This window comes from Prionailurus viverrinus, chromosome D4 (assembly GCF_022837055.1).
Source record: "Prionailurus viverrinus isolate Anna chromosome D4, UM_Priviv_1.0, whole genome shotgun sequence".
NCBI classification, from domain to species: Eukaryota; Metazoa; Chordata; class Mammalia; order Carnivora; family Felidae; genus Prionailurus; species Prionailurus viverrinus.
Window position 1 is genome coordinate 23307327 of NC_062573.1, and position 22263 is coordinate 23329589.

The following is a 22263-nucleotide window of genomic DNA, read 5'->3' on the forward strand; positions in this document are numbered from 1 at the left end:
GAAGAGTAGTAGCAGGACAGGTTCCTTTAAGACTAATGAAGTTATGCATTGAACATAATGGAGTTATGCATTAAGCAGTTATGCATTGAACAACTGCTTCTCTTAAAAAATTGTAGAGTGGGAACTTTACATATGTGATGTAATTTTATGTAATTTTAACAGAACTGTACATTTTTGCAGATAAAGTAATGATGCTATGAAGAAACTGAGGCGAGGTGTTAAAGAACAATTTCCCCAAATCCCGGAACAATTAAGCCACAAAATCTTGGTCTAAATCCTAGTGTGCTGTGAGATTTAAATTCAGATTGAAAGTCTGCTTTTACCATTATTTTTGAAAAATTTATCCTGTTAGCTTAACTGCTGTATGTTCAGTTAAACAGAGACAACATGTTAGGACTGGTATGAGGATTAAATGACAATACAAGAAAAGTGTTTAGAAAATCGTTAGTGGCAAATAAATATTGGGTGATTTTGCTATTACTGTTATTTTAATTTAGAAATATCTTGTTGATTATTTGAGTAGTGATATGAATTATTATTATATTGAAATATTTTTGTATTTTGCCATTGCTTTTAAAAGATTTTCCTGGTTGTGTAGTAACGTGGTATATGACTTCTCAGTAGATAACTTCTAACTTTTCTGTCTCTTTTCAGTGATTTACTATTGGCTTTTTTCATGAACAGTACTTGATACCTCCTAGAAATAAGATTGAATATATCCACAAGTAGTGACATACATTTTAAATATATCTAATAATTTTTTTAATTTTTCTTTATTTTATTACTATTATTGATGTTTCTGATATGGAATAAGGACCACAGATATAAAAACTGCTTTCTTAAATGTTTGCCACTAAAATAATAAAGCAAATAAATAGCCTTTTCAACCAACTAGATTATGTTTATTCACAGCACCAGAATGTGAAATGTTATTTTCATATGTAATAATATTTTTAGTGATTCACATTAATTTCAATATTGAATATATACAGAAGAAATAGTTTATTTTATTCTCAAATGTAGTCTTTTGATAATTTAATACTTATATTAGTATATGATATATAATAGTATAATAATGTGAGAAATAGAAATATTAAAATATAGAATAATAATTAGAGTCTAAATAAATAATTTCTTTTTCTTTATGTGACTTATGTCTAACCAAAAAGCACAAATAAAGTTTAATACTTGGATGGATGGAAGTCATGCACTTTTTTTTTTTTTTTTTTAGGAAACGTAGTTATATATACAATTCAAGAATGGCTCAAAGTTGAGTCAATCCCCTTTCATTAGTGGAGCAAAATTCTTACAATTGCCTCGTAATAAAATCTAGATTTACTAATATCTTTGCTACCTCTAGTTTCTCTAGAGTATACAGCAAGATATTTATGGGGAAAATGATGTGACCATCTCCTACTCTACGTAGTTATATGAATTAATTGCAAACAAAATGGAAAATCTATTAATTTTCCATGCAAGTAATTTACTATTTTAAGTTATTTTCTATGATACAAATAATAAGAAATGTTTCCAAATCTAGAAAACTGAATTGATAATAATTTAAAGACATTTTAACTCATTGCAAAAACTAATGCATTGTACACAGAGGTTGGACAGAGAATATTTTGATGAATTTGGATGACCAGCAGACAAGGTTTATGTATGACCTAAATGATGGTTTCTTGTATACCATCCTGCGCTTAAACATTATGTAAATCAGCAAAATTAAAACTGAGTATATATCATAGACCTTAAATAATAAAACCATGAAAAATCTTCACCAAGGTTCCCTTATACTTCCAGAAAGACCTTTATAAGTGTTCTTTTTCTACATATCTTTCCTTAGTTCTTCCATGCTCATGTTTGCAGTTATCTCTATGCTGTTTAGCATCTTCTTGTCTTATAATATTCTCTAAATGATAGAACATTACAAAGAATTAATGATTGCCTCTGGGGTTGAGTTTAATGGAATAAAAATTTACAACACTCAAACAACTACACCAATATCTCTAAATTTAGAACTTGATGTACCTCTCGGGTGCTATTACTTCACTCTTCTTATACAATGTCTACTGCAAATGTTTTCTTTCATAGCAGTGTCTATGCAATACAAAAATCATATGAATTATGTGAAAAGAAAATAAGTTATTGACTATAGAACTTAGGAATTCAAGTGTTTTATTCCATTCTATATGGTGATAGTATGTATATGTATATATATAGAAAATTCCTAGATGTACATGGACCAATAGCCATGCTTTTTATTTTTTTTTAATTAAGGGCCTTGTCATAGGATATCCATGAATGGTGAATATTTTATAGATATTGTAAAAATTCACAAAAAATGGTGAAGAAAGAGGTAATTTGATTACTCACACACATACATATACATGAACACTAGATATATCTGTGTGTGTGTGTGTGTGTGTGTGTGCGCGCGCGCGTGTGCGAGAGAGAGAGAGAGAGAAAGGGATAGTACTTAATTTAGTCAAGATTTTTTTTCAGATACAAAGAATATAATGTTTTAATAGTGATTATGCCTAAGTCAGAGCATTTTACTTTTCAGTAGTTTGTTTTTAACTTTTTATTTTGTCATAATTTCAGTCTTCAGAAAAGTTGCAGTAATAGAGCTTAATTTTTCTTCTTTGGTAGCAGATAATCATTATCAAACCTAATGTAAAACATTTTATCTTAAAATTAAAAATTTTTATAGCAAGCAAGTGTATCATTCATCCAAATTTGTTGCAAGAATATCTGTTTCTCTTGAAATTTGGAGATTAATCTATAATTAAAATTGTTTAAATGATTTGAGTTTATACATTTTGTTTACATTCTACTTGAAAAAATTCCAACTCTATCTCTAAGTACATTTCCCAGAATTTATATATTTAGGACTAAAAATTAGTTCTATATGAAGCAAAAAAAAAATAGTAAGGTCAGTTTTCTTGGACATTTAATCCATATTACTGATGAAATTAAAAAAAACATTGTTACTAGGAAATGCTGCATTTTACCTGTCAAATATATTTTCCTGAGGATTAAAATATGTATATTTCTATGGTTTTGATTAGAACGTTAATTTATTTTCTATTCTTCAATAAAGCCTGAAAATATCAATTCCTTTTTCTTTTTGAATAGAGCTACCAAAGAAAACTTAGATTAGAGATGATGTGAGAACGGAGAATAAAGACACACATTTAATAATCAAACTTTTTCCTTAGTAGGCATAAGCAGAACCAGTGGAATGAGAATTTGAAGATCAGCATCCTCATCCAAATTATGTCACTGAGAAACTATAAAAACTGGTATATTACTGAATCTCATTTGACCTCAGTCTCTTCAATAGGTAGCATTAGAAAAATTCTCTCAGATTTCACCTGTTAAAATATCTACATAGTTTAGAAAATCCAAGGCTAGAAAATGTGATATATCTAAAAGGGGTATTATCAGATTGGAAAACCAAGAAAAGTACTTTTCCATGAAAAAGGTACAATTAGAGATTCGCTAGTAGATTAGGTAGCACTTTCAAGGTTAGCTATCTAATCCTAGATACTCATTTTTTTTCATTATGGTAAAAACACTTAACATGAAATCTATCTTAATTTTTTTTATAGGTGTGTGGTACAGTATTGTTAATACATGATGTACAGCAGATCTCTATAATGTATACATGTTGTATAACTGAAACTTAATACCTGTTGAGGAACAGCTCCCCTTATCTCCCTCCTTCCATCCCCTCGAAATTACTATTCTACTCTGTTTCTATGAGCTTGACTATTTTGGATGTCTCATGTAAGTGGAATCATGCAGTATTTGTCCTGTAACATATTTATTTCACTTAGCATGATGTTCTCCAGATTCAGTCATGTAATTGCATATAACAGCATTTCCTTCTGTTTTAAAGTCAAATATTGTATGCATATGTCACATTTTCTTCATTCATTCACTGATGGACATTTAGGTTGTTTTCATATTTTGGCTTTTTGAATACCATAGTGAGGATGAGAGTGCAGCTATCTCTTTGAGATCCGGTTATCAATTATTTTGGATATATACCCAGGAGTGGGATTGCTAGATCATTTGGTAGTTTTATTTTTAATTTTTTGAGGAACCTCTGTACTGATTTCCATAGTGACAGCATTATCTTATATTTGTATCACCAATGTACATGGGTTCTAATTTCCCCATGTTCTCACCCACACTTGTTATCTTTGTTTTTCTGGGAGGAAATTAGGGATGCCAAGCATATTTTCCTGTGTCTGTTGGCGATTTTATGTTCTCTTTGGAGAAATTCCTCTTCAAGTCCTTGCACCATTTCTTAAGTTCATTATTTATTTTTTGTTGCTGAGTTGTAGGATTTTTGTAGTCTATTTTTTGCTTTTGTTGACTGCATGTTGATGATAAATCTAAGAAATTACTGTCAAGACCAATGTCATGAAGTTCTCCTGTGTTTTCTTTTAGGAGTTTCACACTTTCAGATCCTATATCCATTTTGAGCTCATTTTTGTATATGATATATGTATCATATATTTTGTATATGATATAAGCTGTAACATTCTTTTGAATGTGGATATTCAGTTTCTTAAACATCATTTTTGGGAATCTATCATTTCTCCATGTGTACTCTTGGTACCTTTGTTAAAAAGATCAATTAACTGTATATGTATGGGTTTATTCACAAATGTGTGGAAATATAACAACACACTCTTGAACAATGGGTAGGTCAAAGAAGAAATCAAAAGGGAAATAAGAAAATAACTCAAGATAAACAAAAACACAGGGTACCAAGAGCACCTGGATGGCTCAGTCATTTGAGTGTCTGACTCCAGCTTAGGTCATGATCTCATGGTTTGTGAGTTCAAGCCCCACATCAGGCTTGCTGCTGTCAGTGCAGAGCCTGCTTTGGATCCTCTGTCCCCCTCTCTCTCTGCCCCTACCCCACTTGTGCTCTCTCTCAGAAATAAATAAACATTAAATGGGGCACCTGGGTGGCTCAGTCGGTTGAGCATCCAACTTCGGCTCAGGTCATGATCTCACAGTTTGTGAGTTTGAGCCCCGCATTGGGCTCTGTGCTGACAGCTCAGAGCCTGGAGCCTGCTTAGGATTCTGTGTCTCCCTCTCTCTCTGCTCCTCCCCCACTCATGCTCGGTCTCTCTCTATCAAAAATAAATAAACATTAAAAAATTTTTTTAAATACATATTAAAAAAATACAAAATACCAAAACATATGGGATGGAGCCAAATCAGTAGGAAGAAGAAAGCTGGTAACAGTAACATATACATTAAAAAAGAAGAGATATCTTAACCTGACTTTACAACTCAAGTAACTAAGAAAAGAACAACCTAAGCCCAAAGCCAGTGGAAGAAAGAAATAATAAAGCAGAAATAAATGAAATATAGTACAAAAATACAATAGAAAAAAATTAAAACTGACTTGGCTTTTGAAAAAATAAACAGACTTGAAAAACCTTTTACTACACTAAGAAAGCAAGCAAGGTAAAACACAAATAAAACAATAGAAGAGACATTTACAAGGGATGCTTCAAAAATAAAGAGAATCATAAGGGACTGCTATGAACAGTTATACACCAACATATTAGATAACCCCAAAGAATGGATAAATTCCTGGAAACATACAGCCTACCAATATTGAATCATGAAGAAATAAAAAATCTGAACAATCAATAATGAGTAAAGAGATTGACTCAATAAACAACAACAACAACAACAACAACAACAAAAAACTCCCAGAAAAGAAAAGTCCAGGACCACATGGCTTGTCTGGTGAATTAAAACAAACATTTAAAGAAGAATTAATAACAATTCTTCTCAAACTCTTCCAGAAAAAATAGAAAAGCAGAGAATACTTGCAAACTCATTTTGTGAGGCCATTACTCTGATACTAAAACTGGATAAAAACATTATAAGAAAAAATTACATGCCAATATCCCTGATTAATATAGATGAAAACTTCCTCAGCAAAATGCTAGTAAACTGAATTCAACAACACATTATTAGAAGGCTCATACACCATGATCAAGTGGTTTTATCCCTGGGAATGCAAGGATAGTTTAAAATACACAAGTAATGTGATACACAACACCAATGAATGACAAAAATCAATGATCATCTCAATAGCTGCAGGAAAATCATCTTACAACATTCAACGTGTTTTCATGATAAAAAAATCTTTTAAAAAACAAAATATAGAATTTACCTCAACATAATAAAAGCCATATATGAAAAGCCAATGACTAACATCTTACTCAACCTTGCCACCCAAAGCTTTTCCGCTAAGATCTGTAACAAGACCAGGATGCCCACTCCAGCAACTTATATTCAACATTTTAATAGAAGTCTTAGAGAAGTCAGGCATGAAAAATAAATAAAAGGCATTTAATACAGAAAGAAAGAGTTATCTTTGTAGATGACATGAACATATAAGTAGAAAATTCAAAAGACTCCACAAAAAATTAGTGGAACTAATGAACAAAGTAGTTAACTCACTGACTTACAGATATTAAAAGTAAACTGTAAAAAGAGTCCTAACCTTAGATCCATGCTGGTGTAGAAAGAGTGACTTAACCAAAGATCACACAGTCTGTAGTATTAGAACCCAAAAAAGATGTCAGTGAGTTGACTTCTTTGTGGGGCAGCAGCAATTGTAGTAGTAATAGCAATGGTGATGATAATGGCAAGCCTTCTGTTGTGTGCCAGGCACTGTTTATGTTTTACACACATTGACTATCACAACAACCCTGTGCCATAGATTCTATTATCATGTTAATTTCACAGATGGGGAAACTTAAGTACAGAGAGGTTATTTAAGCAGATAACAGAGTTGGTAGTTTGCAGGTTTAAAATGTAGGTACTCTGGTTCTCAGAGTGCATACTGGTTTCTTAAAAAATAAAAAAAAAATTTTTTTAAGTTTTTTAATATCACAAACATAAATCTTTTTCAAACTCATAAAATAATTTCAGAGACACAACTAATACATTTTGGGTCAGCTTGATTATTAGCAAAGATAATGCAGTGTGTACATATAGTTGACCCTTGAACCATGCAGGAATTTGGGGTGCTGACCCATCCCCTCCATAGTCAAAAATCTGCGTATAACTTTTGACACCCCCGCCCCTGCAAAATTTAGTAGTAAGCTACTGTTGACTGGAAACCTTGCCCATAACATAAGTGGTCAATTATCATATATTTTTGTATGTTATTTGTGTTACATACTGTATTGTTATAATAAACTAAGCTAGAAAAAAAATATTATGAAAAACATAAGGAAGAGAAAGTATATTTACTGAACTGTGCTGTAAAAAAATTTGCGTATAAGTGGACCACACAGTTCAAACTGTGTTTCAAGGGTCAACTACATTCATCCTTAAAAGCCACTTTTAATTATAAAGAAAATAGGTAATTGCTGCCTTCTTTTCCTTGTAGTAGCCCTTAAGCCAAACTCTTTTGACACTGTAGAAAACAACAAAGGGCCAATAGGCAGAAATCTGAAATTGGATATTTCTCAATAAAAAGAGATAATTGTCCTAAGAGTGAAAACAAAACAAATCCCCCTTTCCCTAATGAGAGTGAGGCACAGGTGGTGGTTTGTTGATAAATGTTTAACAACTGTCTCTCTCAGAAAAAATGTATGTGTTTTATACATAAGGTTATTATACACTTTATATATAGGGTATATACCACACAATTTACAAATAATAATAAATACACTATACCCTTATTGTGAGCTCAAAAAATAAATAAAACTAGTGGACAAATTCAATAATTCCTGAGATGTGAAATCAACATACAAAAATCAGTTGTGTTACTTTGTTTCTTTGCTTCTTAGTTCATTTTTTTTTTAGATTCCAATGTAGGTGAAATTTATATGAAATAGTTGTATCACATAGACATTGTTGGATACAGAGAACAAACTATGGTTGCCCAAGAGAAGGTTGGTAGGAGGATGAGTAAAATACATAAAGAGAATGATACAACTTGCAGTTATAAAATAAGTGGTTATGAAGATGAAAAGTACAGGATAGAGGGTTTGGTCTATAATATTATAATGTTTGGTGACAGATAGTAACTACACTTATGGTGAGCACTGAGTAGTGTATAGAATTATTGAATCAATATGTTGTACAACTGAAACTTATATAACATTTCATGTCCATTATAATTTAATTTAAAAAATTAGTTGTGTTTCTGTAATAAACTATCTGAAAAAGGAAATTAAGAAAATGATTCTATTTACAATAGCATCAAAAATAAAGTACTTAAACTTAACCAAGGAGGTAAAAGATTGTGTGTACTGAAACTATAAAACATTGATGAAAGAAATTAGAAACAGGGGCGCCTGGGTGGCGCAGTCGGTTAAGCGTCCGACTTCAGCCAGGTCACGATCTCGCGGTCCGGGAGTTCGAGCCCCGCGTCGGGCTCTGGGCTGATGGCTCAGAGCCTGGAGCCTGTTTCAGATTCTGTGTCTCCCTCTCTCTCTGCCCCTCCCCCGTTCATGCTCTGTCTCTCTCTGTCCCAAAAAGAAATAAACGTTGAAAAAAAAATTAAAAAAAAAAAAAAAAGAAATTAGAAACAAATAGAAATCATTCTATGTTTATGGATTGGAAGACTTAATATTGTTAAAATGTCTAGACTGCACAGTGCATTTTCTAGATTCAGTGCAATCCCTATCAAAATCTCAATAGCATTGTTTACTATAACAGAAAAAACAATTATATATATGCAACCATAAAATACCCCAAATAGCCAAAACCATTTTGATAAAGAAAAACAAAGCTGAAGGAATCAACATTCTGATGTCAAAATTTATTACAAAGCTACAGTAATTAAAATAGTATGGTACTTACATAAAAACAGACATTTAGACAAGTGGAACAGAATAGAGAGCCCAGAAATAAATCCACACAAAATGGTCAACTGAGCTTTGACAAGGGTGCCAAGAGTACAATGGGGAAAGATGGTCCCTTCAACAAAGGGTGTTAGGAAAACAACATTTACATGCAAAAGAATGAAAGTGGGCAATTACCTTATCTTATACTGTATGGAAATATCAACTTAAAATGAATTAAAATCTAAAAATGCAAAATCTAAAACTTAAACCTAGAAGAAAATCCAGGGGAAAATCTTTATGGCTTTGGTGTAGACAATGATTGTATGACAACAAAGGCACAGGCAATAAAAGCAAAAAATAGACAAGTGACACTACTTCAAAAGATATCTTCACAGCAAGGAAAACAATCAACAGAGTGAAAGGCAATTTGTGGAATGGGAGAAAACGTTTTTAATTCAATTAGTTTTACAGCAACATTTCTTAAGGAGATAATATATGTACTGCAGTGCAGATATCACTGAGGACATGGAATGATAAAGTGTGACCCTTTGAAAGAAGCTCATGAATACGAGCAACTGAAAGGAGATAATGAATGGCATGGAGAAGTCATGTTAATCTCCAGATGTCTACTTCATGCTGGAGTGTGGATTGTAATACAGGTATAACTAGGTTTTTTTTCAATTTGAGTAGCATCTTAGAAGTCTAGGACAAGGCTTGAACTATTTCCATCTATAAAACAGAGAAGTGGTGCCTTAAGTTATGTGAAACACAGGCAGAAAATACTGTTTTGAGTGCAAAATCAATTGTTATTGATGTTAGTACTTATTTTCTATTTATATGTTTAAAATTATTGTTGATAGTTTTATTAGAATTAAAGAAAATGGATAATATCTAAATTTTCCTACAGTTTTAGAAAATTGGACATAATGTGATATTTGTTCCCCCTACATAAAACAGAGTTCTCAAATCCATCAGTCATTTCATCTTTCATGACATTCACTTTTAACAGATTTTCTTACTTGTTCTGTGTTATTACATAGACACACACAGACATACACATACAGAGGAGAAAAATAATTCGAAAGCACCTTGCAAATAACCATACCACTGCAGTTGATAAGTCATGATGTGGAATATTTATAGAATTCTATAAAATCAGACATGACTAATTAATGATCTATTATACTACTTTTTTTTTTTTCACATAAGGAGGCCAGAAGATTGACATATTTCTTTCAGGACATACACGTTTCTAAAGATTTGTTTTTGTTTTATGATATTTCTTTTTTTTATGATATTCTGTGGTTTTAGTCACATTTGAAATTCTTTAGCCACCACTCCAAGCCTTTGCAGTGAATTAATCATATATTAACAAGCATACAAAGCCAGCAATTCTTTCACATCTGTATTTCACTTTTACAGCTCTCAGTTTTACTCGAGGGAAAATGAATCAGTAAAAGAGGAAAAATATCTTATACATTCAAACTGTGTGATTAAAAGGCTAAATTGAGAAGTGAAAGATATGGCAGGATTATTGAGTAGGAGGTTGTCCTTTACGTGGATTTTTGCCTTTGAATTGATCTGCTAACTTGTTTCACCTCCACTTTTGGCTTTGGTACTAAGGAGACAAGGTAAAGAGGGTTAGAAAAACACCCTATAATTGACAACTAATTGTCTCTGCTGCTCGTTGTTATGTGTGAAGAAAAGTTAGCAAATAACTAAAAGTTAGAAAACTAGATACTTCTTAGAGACATGTATAATTGTCATTGATAGGAGGATATTTATATTGCTGTATTATATTTTTATTTTAATGGCCAAAACCCTACATTTCATATGAGTGGCAATATAATTTTTTCTTTAATCATTTCCATATATTTCTAACAACTCATAACCTACATTTGGGAAATAGAACACAACTTTGGAGAAAAGCTAATATCCTCTGCCATAGGTCAAGGTATAAGCTGATGAATAAAGTCATTTAGAGGCTATCCTAGTAGTCCTTATGGAAGAATTAAGTAACTTAGTTCAGAAATCAGAGCTACATATAAAGACTCAAAAAAAACAAAAAAACAAAAAACTATGTGTACTTTCCCCCTGGATTGTAGAGGGGATAAAATCTTAATTTTTCTTATGGAGTGGGAATGGGAAATTAAAATAAAAGTCCACTAATACCAGTCTATAAATAGGAAGGAGGGTACTAAGCTAGGTAACACAACTTCCAAGTTGAGCTAACCATTAGAAATGGAGTAAAGTGGGGCACCTGGGTGGCTCAGTCAGTTAAGTGTCTGACTTCCATTCAGATCATAATCTCACAGTTGGTGAGTTAGAGCCCCACATCAGGCTCCACACTGACAGTGCAGAGCCTGCTTGGGATTCTGTTTCTTTCTGTCTCTCTCTGCCCCTCTCCAACTTGTGTGCTCTCTGTCTCTCTCTCTCAAAATAATAATAAATAAACTTAAAAAAAACAATGCCCTTTGAAATGGAGTAGAGTTACATTAGAGGAGCCTTGTCAAATGAGATTGGGCCATATCCATATCCTTTTGAGCTAAATAAATAACAGAATTAGAATTATATATATATATATATATATATATATATATATATATATATATATATGAGACACCCAAAAAGCTGTGCAAGTTTAATGTGTACAACTTGATGACTTGATGATTTTGGAGATACATATACACCTATGAAACCATCACCACAATCTGTATCATAAGCATTATCCATAACTTCCAAAAGTTTCCTCCTACCTTTTTTATATATTATTATTGTCATCTATATGATAAGAAAACATAAGATCCCCTCTGAGCAATTTTTTAAGCATACATTACTTCTGAAAAAACTAAACATATCCTTATCATACAATCCAGCAATTGCACTCCATAGTATTTTCTCAAATAGGATGAAAAGATATGTACATGCAAAAATGCATATGAATGTTTATAGCATCTTTATTCAGTATTGCTAAAATTTAGAGTCAAACAAGATGTCTTTTGGTAGGTGAATAAATAATCTGTGGTACATCTAGACAATGTAATATTACTCAATGCTAAAAAGAAATGAGCTTTCAAGCCGTGAAAAGACATGAAATGCATGTAGATAAATAAGAGAAGCCAGCCTGAAAAAGTTACCTATTCTATAATTTCAGCTATATGACTATGGAGATGGTGAAAAGATCGGCAGTTGCCACATGTAAAAGGGAAAGATGAGATGAAACAGTAGAGCACGTAGATTTTTAGGGGCAGTGAAATTACTCTGTATGATACTGTTGGTTGATATATGTCACTATGCATTAAAAATCCATAGAATGTACACCACCTAGAGTGAACCCTAATGGAAATTATGTGTTTTGAGTGATAATGATATGTCAATGTAGGCTTATCAGTTGTAATAAATATACTACCCAGGTGGTGGATGTTGATAAATGGAGGAAGCTATGCATGTATAGGTGGATATATGGGAAAAATCTGCCCCTTATCATCAATATTTCTGTGAACCTAAAAATACTCTAAAAATATATTTTAAATGTTTGGAAAGGTAAAATTTTTTTTTAATTTTTTTTTCAACGTTTATTTCTTTTTGGGACAGAGAGAGACAGAGCATGAACGGGGGAGGGGCAGAGAGAGAGGGAGACACAGAATCGGAAACAGGCTCCAGGCTCCAAGCCGTCAGCCCAGAGCCTGACGCGGGGCTCGAACTCATGGACCGCGAGATCGTGACCTGGCTGAAGTCGGACGCTTAACCGACTGCGCCACCCAGGCGCCCCATGGAAAGGTAAAATTTAAGCTAAGTATAAATAATTAGGAGTCAGCAGTGTAAAGTTCTAGAAGAATTGTGTTATAGGTAGAGGAAACAGCGTGAAGCCTTGAAAGTGTAATGATCTATATGGTTAAATACAGAAAGAAATCCAGTGTGACAAGAGCATGGTAGACAATTTTGCTACCACATAAGGCAGATAAGTAGTCAGAAGCCAGATAATTAAAGGCTATATAAGCTAGAGCAAAAAAAAAAAAAGAAGAAAAAGAAAGCAAGCAAGCTTATGCTACATGTGACATCAATACACTAGAAGACTTAGAGTAACGGAGGAACATGATTTCTGTGTTGAGAAGGGGTGTTGGGTGGTTACGAGAGTTGAAGTAGGTGGTTTTACCTGCATTTAGGGGGCTTTGGGATTTCCAAGTGAAATATAATGGCTGATTGGACTTCTAATGTAAAAGTGGTATAAATGGAGTGAAGCAGAACAATTTAAATATAGGTGGTAGCCAGGCAGGACTTAATAATAGATAAGCATGGAGAAACAAAATAATTGTTAATGACCCACCAATTTTTGATTGAGTCAGCAGTCATCATTTACTGAGTTGGTGAATACCTGGGGAAAACAGGTTTGGGTGGAGAGGTATTGAGTTCTCTTTGAGACTTGTTAATTTTGAGATGTCTAGAAGACAGTCAAGTATATGCTTTAACTTAATATTTAGACACATGATTTTGGATATAAATGGAAAGGTCAGTACTAGATTTAAAATACAGGATTCAGGGCACCTGGGTGGTTCAGTGGGTTTAAGCACCTGACTCTTAGTTTCGTCTCAGGTCATGATCTCACAGTTCATGCATTCAAGCCCTGCATCAGGTTCTGTGCTGACAGTGCAGAGCGTGCTTGGGATTCTCTTTCTCCCTGTCTCTCTGCCCCTCCTCCATTCACTGTCTCTGTCTCTGTCTCTCTCAAAAAATAAACTTAAAAAAAAAAATAAAACGAAGGATTCAGCAGAATAAGAATGATGTATAAAGCCATGGGAATAGATGGAATAAATATAGAGAAATACATAGACAAAAAAGAGGGGTTACAATAAAAAGACATTGCAACTGGAACTCCAAGAGGTTCTCGGGGGACCTTCATGCATTTCAGTAGAATGGTAAAGACAGGAGCTCAGTTATTATTGTACTATACATTAAATTTTAACCTAAAAGTTGACTTTTGAATACTATGTTAGACAATAAGGGCTTTTTTTTAAAGGAATAGGGGATTTTAAAAATGTTTTAGTGGGGCGCCTGGGTGGCGCAGTCGGTTAAGCGTCTGACTTCAGCCAGGTCACGATCTCGCGGTCCGTGAGTTCGAGCCCCGCGTCGGGCTCTGGGCTGATGGCTCAGAGCCTGGAGCCTGTTTCCGATTCTGTGTCTCCCTCTCTGTCTCTGCCCCTCCCCCGTTCATGCTCTGTCTCTCTCTGTCCCAAAAATAAATAAACGTTGAAAAAAAAATTAAAAAAAAATGTTTTAGTGTTTATTTTTGAGAGAGAGAGAGAGAGAGAGAGAGAGAGAGAGAGAAAGGAAGAGAGACAAGCATGAGTGGGGGAGAGTTGGCAGACAGAGAGGGAGACACAGAATCCGAAGCAGGCTCCAGGCTCTAGGCTCTGAGCTGTCAGCACAGAGCCCGATGTGGGGCTCTCACTTGCGAATCATGAGATCATGACCTGAGCCAAAGCTGGAAACTTAACTGAGCTACCCAGGCTCCCCTAGGGGATTTTAAATGATTCCCTAAATCCTCGGAGAGATGCTAACATTTTCAGAAAATTTTGAAAATCTGAATATAGTATTTTACTATAAAGCAAAGGGAGAAAAAGAATGATTTTCCTGGAAGAGGGAGAGAATAGTGGGACAGGATTTGACTCTATGTCATTACAGCTGAGTCAGATCTGCAAGGTAGGGCAGCCTGGAAGACCATAAATTACAATAGCCATGAATCCTTGAGTAGTTGATGTAGGGGAACAGGGCCAATGTTTAAAGACCAGGCAACATAATTATACTTCTGTTCACAGAAAGCTAGCTCTTGAAAGTATGTGGAATAGGAGTATCAAGGAGAAGCTTTATTTTGTATTCAGAATTTATATGGGGATGCATAAAAGTGAGAGAAAGTCACTTAGCAAGTTCTGCAACAATGTTGAGTTTATCTGAGAGAAAATGTTAAAGAAATTTAATTTCCACTAATTGGGCATTCAGAGAGTTTTGCATTGTGCTTTATATTGCTTTTTTTTATTTTTTGTCACATTAATAGGACTTATGGATCACAAGAGAGTTTAACATAGTTATAAAAATTCAAAGTTAATTATTTTCATACATAAAAAATATGTAAATGCTTTCACTCTGTTAGACCCTGTTGAATTCTGGATAATTTGGTTTTGTATATGTATGAGCAATTTATCAGGTGTCTCTTTAATATGACTTGTTTAAATTTACTTACGGTGCGGGGCACCTGGGGTGGGTCAGTCGGTTGAGCATCTGACTCTTTATTTCAGCTCAGGTCATTATCTCACGGTTGTGGGGTTGAGCCCCATGTTGGTCTCTGTGCTGAGCATGGGGCCTGCTTGGGATTCTCTCTCTCTCTCTCTCTCTCTCTCTCTCTCTCTCTCTCTCTCTCTCTTTCCCCCCCCTCCCTTTTCTCCTTCCCCGCACACCCCCAAAAATAAAATAAATAAAATAAAAAATAAATTTACTTACCTTGGTAATTTGGAAAAGTTTGATTTTCCTGTCTTAAATGGAGAGAAGTTGGCTACTATATTCTGTTTAAAGAAAAAAAAAACCAACAAACTCTTGATAATTGTTAGTTTCCATGTATCAAAACTCAGTCTCCTCTCTCATGATAAGTAATTCTAATTAACCTTTTTGTTGATACTTTTAAAGTCTTCATTCTTGTGTCATTGTTACCAAATTCATCAGTAATTTCTATAATGAGAAAGCCCTAAGTAAATTCTACTCAATTCTACCAAATTCCAACAAAACATACTTGGCAGATGACACAGATTTTTATAAGAATCGTATATTTCAATTCAAACCTCAAATTGACTCAATTATTGTTTAATCCAGTTTTGCTTAAAAAACAAAACTAACTTACCAAGTGTGTTTGTCTTGGCTTGGATGTGGAATTTAATTTCCATCAACCTGGTGTGGCTGTTTACGCTTCAGGGATGACGGTATAGGTTCACAAGGAAGCAATTCTTTTTTTCCTTCCTTCCGTATTTTTTTTTGAAGAATGCTACTTTTAATTTGTATTTATTTGAAAGACTTTCTGAAATTTTTTTGACTTCCTCTGATACACCTATAGTTCTTTATTTAAATCTGTGGATGCAGCTTCACAGTTTGATTATATAGATTGTCTACCTCCTTGGATATTTTTGAAGTCTTGATATATTTTTTTTTTTTGCTATCCACAGATCCAGTGTCATTAACTTCTACATCCTGATTTGAATATTCTTCTTTGAACATTTCTAGGGATTTTTCATTGAATCCTTCATATCCCCAAACTTAGCATATGTATCCTCCAAGTTCTTCATTGAATCATCTCTTAATTTTTCTTTTCTTCTTTATATTTTTATGATTTTATGAGTCTTTCTTTGTATTCTTCTTTGCTCCATTTTAAAAATTATTTGATTCTTTGAGGCCCCCTGTCACTCATAGATTTGGTATCAGATTGCTAAAATTGTTTTATCGAACGTGCTTTTGAATTTTATCCAAGGCCTACTTGCCTTTCTTTGCCTTTGCATCCTTCTTTGCATCCTTTGTATCCTTCTTTGCATCCTTCTTTGCATCAGGAGATTCTGTGTCAGTATCTTTCTTGGCATCTTTCTTGCCATCTTTCTTGGCATTCTTCTTGGCATCTTTCTTGGCATCATCTTTTGATTCAATATCTGTCCCACTGGGCTTTTCATCTTTCTTCTCTTTTTTACTCACCTTTCTCTTTGCATCTTTCTTGGATTCTTTCTTGTCTTTTGACTCATCATCTTTTTCTCCCGGTTTCTTTGAATCTTTTTTCCCATCCTTATCCTTCTTGGCACCCTTCTTTTCATCTTCAGATTCTATACTTGATTCTTTGCTCTTCTTTGAATCTTTCTTATCTTTTTTGGCATCTTTCTTTGAATTCTTTTTTTCACCTTCAGATTCTGTACCTGACTCCTTGCCCTTTTTTGAATCTTTCTTATCTTTCTTGGCACCTTTCATGGCCCCTTTCTTTTCACCTTCAGATTCTGTACCTGACTCCTTGTCCTTTGAATCTTTCTTTTCATTATTGGCATCTTTCTTGGCATCTTTCTTCTCACCTTCAGATTCTATACCTGACTCCTTGTCCTTTGAATCTTTCTTTTCTTTCTTGGCACCTTTCTTGGCGTCTTTCTTTTCACCTTCAGATTCTGTACCTGACTCCTTACCCTTCTTTGAATCTTTTCTTTCTTTTTTGGTATCTTTTTTTGCACCTTTTTGTTCCTCTTCAGATTCTGTAGCTGACTCCTTACCCTTCTTTGTATGTTTCTTCTCTTTTTTGACATCTGTTTTTGCAACATCTTTTTCACCTTTAGTTCCTGTTTCTATATCCTTATCTTTCTTTGACTCCTTCCTAGTTATTAGTGGCCCCTTTGAAACTGTGGATTCTGATTCTGATTCTGATTTGTCTTTCTTGTCTGCTTTCTTGTGTTCTTTATCTTTCTTACCTCTTGCTGGAGATACAGGTTTGTGTACATCTGCTACTTTAGCAACCTCCTTGGGGTGATGGGTTGGTTTATGTTGGGGCCATATCCTGGCAGCTAAATAATCAGATGGTCTTTCAGAAATTCTCATTAAAGAACTGTGCATCCATAACGGTCGTTTAGGACCTTCTCTTAATTTCTCTTCATCATATTTCTGAAATATTGGTTAGAATAATGATGAACAACTTGTGTGCAAGTTACACAGCCTTTATTACCAGATATCAAATAAATTTTAACTTCAACCATTAAAAGATTTTAGATTTTGATAAGTGGATACATTGTAGATCTCATAGTTTATTTTGCTTTTCCAATTTCATTCTTTTTATGACTAATTGATATTCATGTATTATTGTGGGCCTTATTTCAATTTAGAGGATCTTCATAATTCCCTCAAGATATTATGTTAAAATTGGTAGAGACCTCCACTGACTAATGACATATCAGAATTTCTGATTTCACAATCAGGGAGGCTTTTTTTTCCTCAGTGTTCTGGAGAATTCTTAAAATATTCTGCCCACTCTCCATTACTAGGCTAACTCAGAAACTATTCTCTAATAGTTTCATGTTCAGGCATATCCTGTTCACTATTATCACATTCAAGGTCTCTGGAATTTGGATTGCTACATGTGGTTAAAAGTACAAGCCTAAAACTGCTACTGTTTGGCAAGGTATAAATTGGTATCTTTCAGATAGGAAACTACAATGATAAAATCTGTAACATTCAGTGCAAGTAAATTTGTGCAGAATGGTACATTTTATTTTCAACTCCTAACCAAGTATTTGTAAAATCTTAATTGCAAAAAAAGCAAACTTTGCAAGTAATGATAACAAATAATGGAAAAATAAATTGAATAAAGAAAGAAAGGAAAAGCAAAGAGTGTGAGATTACAGAATAAGCTAGGATCACTACTGATTAGAAACACTCCCTAAAACAAACAAGAGTTGATACATTTATCTTGTGAAAGTTTTTTTTTTAACATTTCATATCCTATGATGACTCCACACACATTAAGAAATATTTATCTTCAAGTATTCAGAATACTGAATTCTACATTGAAGAAGTATTAAAACTTCATCAGGGTATAATATAACCCCACAACTTTAATGAGGGAGTTTCTCTAGCTAGGGAACATTTTCTGAATGTTCTTATTAACTGCAGTATTAGGATCCTCAGATTTTTGTGCTTCTTGAACACACATTTTTATAGTGTGGTGTTACTAAAGAAATAATATGAAATAAGAGGCCAATTTTTATACAGTGAAATGAAAATAAAATATATCTACTTTTGTCAAGTAGTAGAGTTTGAATTACCTTTAACTGTGCTGTCCAATATGGTATATAAGCCTCAAGAGAAATGAATTGAATTGAGATGTAAAATTCAATTCCTCAGTTGGACTAGCCTCTCAAAATGAATGTTCAATAGCTAAATTGGAGTGCAAAGACATAAATATTTCCATCATCACCGAAATCCCATTGGTCAGCACTGATCTGTAAAACACACAACTATACATGATTTCACAAGTTTATCACTAGTAAGATTATATGATCTTTTCAATACTCACAGGAGCTGTATTGTCTCGTAGTTGAGATGGTTTTGATCTCTTTTTTTTTCCTGGCCGTGGTGGTTTGGGAAATACCAGGGCAAAGTGTTGCTGATTCCATGATTTTTTGCTTAATTCACTGACTAAAATAAGAAAATATTTAACAAACATTTTAGTGTAAGTAGAATTTCATCAGAACTAAAATGGCAGTAAGATAATAGACTTCATGAATAAACAAATGATACGAATTATGGCTTCATTTATTTTATTAATATTTGGAATTCTCTGCTATCAGTACGTGAAAGTAAAAATTTATTTTTCTATTTTGATCAGTTTTACAGATAACTAGTCGTTGTAAAACTAATATAGTCTGTGATATAAATGCAAAGAAACATCTTTACTGCTTTCTTATATTATAATCTGTCTCTCCAGGTCTGGATTCTTGCTATAGATTCTTTAGGTTAGAATAAATTCTATTGAGATCAGAAAATATGGTAACTACTTCTGTAGCCTCCAAAGTACTTAGCACAGTACTTGTTATAAAATATTTCGTAAATATATGATTGAATCTAAATGCTACTGCTTAAGATTCCTTTAGTTAGTAATTTTCCAAGTTACAAGAGTAAATGTTGTGCACTTAATAACAGCATTGTTGTTATTGGGTGATGGGTATTAAGGAGGGCATTAGTTTTGACGAGCACTGGGTATTATAAATAAGTGATGAACCACTTAATTCTACTCCTGAAACCAATATTACACTATATGTTAATCAACTAGAATTTAAATAAAAATTTGAAAAAAAATGTAAGTGGCATATTAATGAAAAAATCTAACAAATTAAGAGTACCTATAGAATTGTGACTGTGAGGGTAAAGTTACCTGGAAACTATAAGAGAATGGTTTAGAGACATTTAGGGTACAAATGAAACTAGTGAGAGATTTTCACTGCATTTAAACACGTGCAGTAGTAGTACTTTGTGTAAGAGAAAATATACTTTTCCCATGAGTCTCCTGAAAACAGGATCGATGAGAAAATATACAGAATGAAAGAGATATTTAAGCTCACTATATGAGGGAAAATCATTTGATATATGAAGGCCTTCAACATCAGATTGTTGGGTTTTTGGCCTATTATCAGGGGGATATAGTCTAGCAGGAATGTAGTACAAGTCATTGTGGATATTGGTGAGTTGTTTATCCAGTTTCTAGACTACTTTTCAACTGTGAGATTATCTGATTTTTTATTTCTAACATGTATGATTTCTAACATAACACCTTTATGTTGCTGAACCTATTTGCTTAAACTTTGTTTGATTTAAAAACAAAATATCTTAGAAAGTGTTTGCTGAGTCCATGAGTAAGATGCCTTATAAGTAAAAGGGTTTATTTTTAATAATATTCTGTAAGAGCTCTTGCTTTATCCCTTTGAATAGAGGATAATAATCACTTATCCTTAAAATAATCATAATCCTAAAATTAATCATGTTTCAAAAGTAAATATTAAATTCTTTCTTACCTGGAATGTAATTATCATATGTTCCAAAGTTTATTTTTTGGCTATTAAAATAAGAGGGAAAGTTTTTAATTAATTTATATATAATCACTCTAATGATCACTATTATGTGTAAGCACTTGCCATCACCAACTAGAGAAATATTTTGCATTCTCAGATCTCTACTGTTATGTAAGATTACTTCACTCTAGAAGAAACAGAAATGAGTACATGTGTGTCTTTTGCACAAACTTTAACATAACTAAAAGTAGATAAAAAACAGTTTAGAAAGTTACCAAATTGCCATATCTGAAATATAAACTTTAAAAAAGAATTGTGACATCATAGTTGAATTATTTTTCTCTGTCTCATGCTCCAGATTCACTTGCAATTGAATTTTAGCAAATATGTCACTTTAAAAGCATTACTTAAGCAAAATCAGATCCTCAAAATATTCTCAGAACTTAAGCAAATCTGAACCATTCAATGACATACTTATATGTGTGTGAATGTGTATGTGTGTCAGTGTGTACCATAAGTATCGATACGGATTTTTATTTGTTTTAATTTTTGTTCTTCAGGAATATCTGAGAAATAAAAACTATTTTGCAAAGTATTTTTCATTTAAAAGTTTCCATTTGTTTCAGTACTATATGAGCATGTTTGCTCCCACAAAGGGGAATTTTATTATCTAATATTTGCATTGGAGGCATACGTTAATATTTCATATAAAAAGGTTATTTTAGACATTTTTTAAATGTTTGTTTAGTTTTGAAAGTGAGAGAGACAGAATTGGAGTAGGGGAGAAGAGAGAGAGAGAGAGATACAGACTCCAAAGCAGTCTTCAGGGTCTGAGCTGTCACCATAAAGCCTGATGTGGGGCTCGAAGTCACAAACAGTGAGATCATGACCTGAGCCCAAGTCAGATGCCCAACCCACTGAGCCACCCAGGTACCCCTAAAAAATGTTATTTTACAGCATCTCATTGCATTACAAAAATAAAGCCATTGTTGATCGTGTGTGAGTTTGGGGCTTACAGACATGCATAAACACACACACACACACACACACACACACACACACACAGAATCTTACTTATTTTGATATTATATAAATATTAAGAATTAAATACATAGTAAAATTAAAAAAAAATGGTGAGTAAACAAAAAGCAGAACCAGATCCATAAACAGAACAAACTAATGGTTTGTGGGGGAAAGCGAAATGGGTGAAGGGGAGTGGGAATAGAGGCTTCCAGTTGTGGAATGACTAAGTCACTAGAATAAAAGAGAATAAAAGGCACAGTATAGGGAATATAGGCAATGATACAGTAATAATGTTTTATGGTGACAAATGGTAGCTACACTTGGGATGAGCATAGCATAATGAATAGAGAAATCTAATGTACACCTTAAATTAATGTAACATTGCATGTCAACTGTACTCAAAAAAATTGAAAAATGAAGTACATTAAAATAAGTATCTTCATATTTTTATTTAGGCTCTATTTCCTAGCACAAAACTTGGCACATTTTTGTCACTTTATAAAAATTTAAATGATTTTAATTGAATAAAATTTAGGATGTATTAACCAATAAGTTATCTGGTTTAGTTTTTTTTTTAAGCTTTTACTTAAATTCCAGTTAACATACAGTGTAATATTAGTTTCATGGTTACAATATAGTGCTATCACACTTCCATACATCACTCAGTGCTCATCACAACAACTGCACTCCTTAATTCCGATCACCTATTTAACCTACTTCACCACCCATCTCCCCCTGGTAACCATCAGTTTGTTCTCTGTAGTTAAGAGTCTGTTTCTTGGTTTACCTCTCTTTTTCTTTAACCTTTGTTCATTTGTTTCTTA

General features: G+C 33.2%; 1 protein-coding gene across 12 annotated transcripts in view; it reads right to left on the bottom strand.

Annotated features, from left to right (window-relative positions):
• CYLC2 (cylicin 2) overlaps positions 1-22263 on the bottom strand; it is a 69014-nt gene that overhangs the window by 39206 nt on the left and 7545 nt on the right. For 5 of the 12 annotated variants that reach the window (XM_047830376.1, XM_047830375.1, XM_047830369.1 and 2 more), the window contains exons 2-5: positions 20420-20460; positions 18925-19046; positions 15739-17516; positions 1782-1912 (exon numbers count right to left, since the gene is read on the bottom strand). In XM_047830376.1, the coding sequence (XP_047686332.1) occupies positions 16362-17516; positions 18925-19046; positions 20420-20460 (1318 nt within the window). In that variant the 3' untranslated portion in view covers positions 1782-1912; positions 15739-16361. Of the gene's footprint in view, positions 1-1750; positions 1913-2031; positions 2101-15344; positions 15407-15738; positions 17517-18924; positions 19047-20419; positions 20461-22263 lie in introns of all 12 variants that reach the window. The other 7 variants (XM_047830380.1, XM_047830379.1, XM_047830381.1 and 4 more) reach the window with 6 other exon arrangements.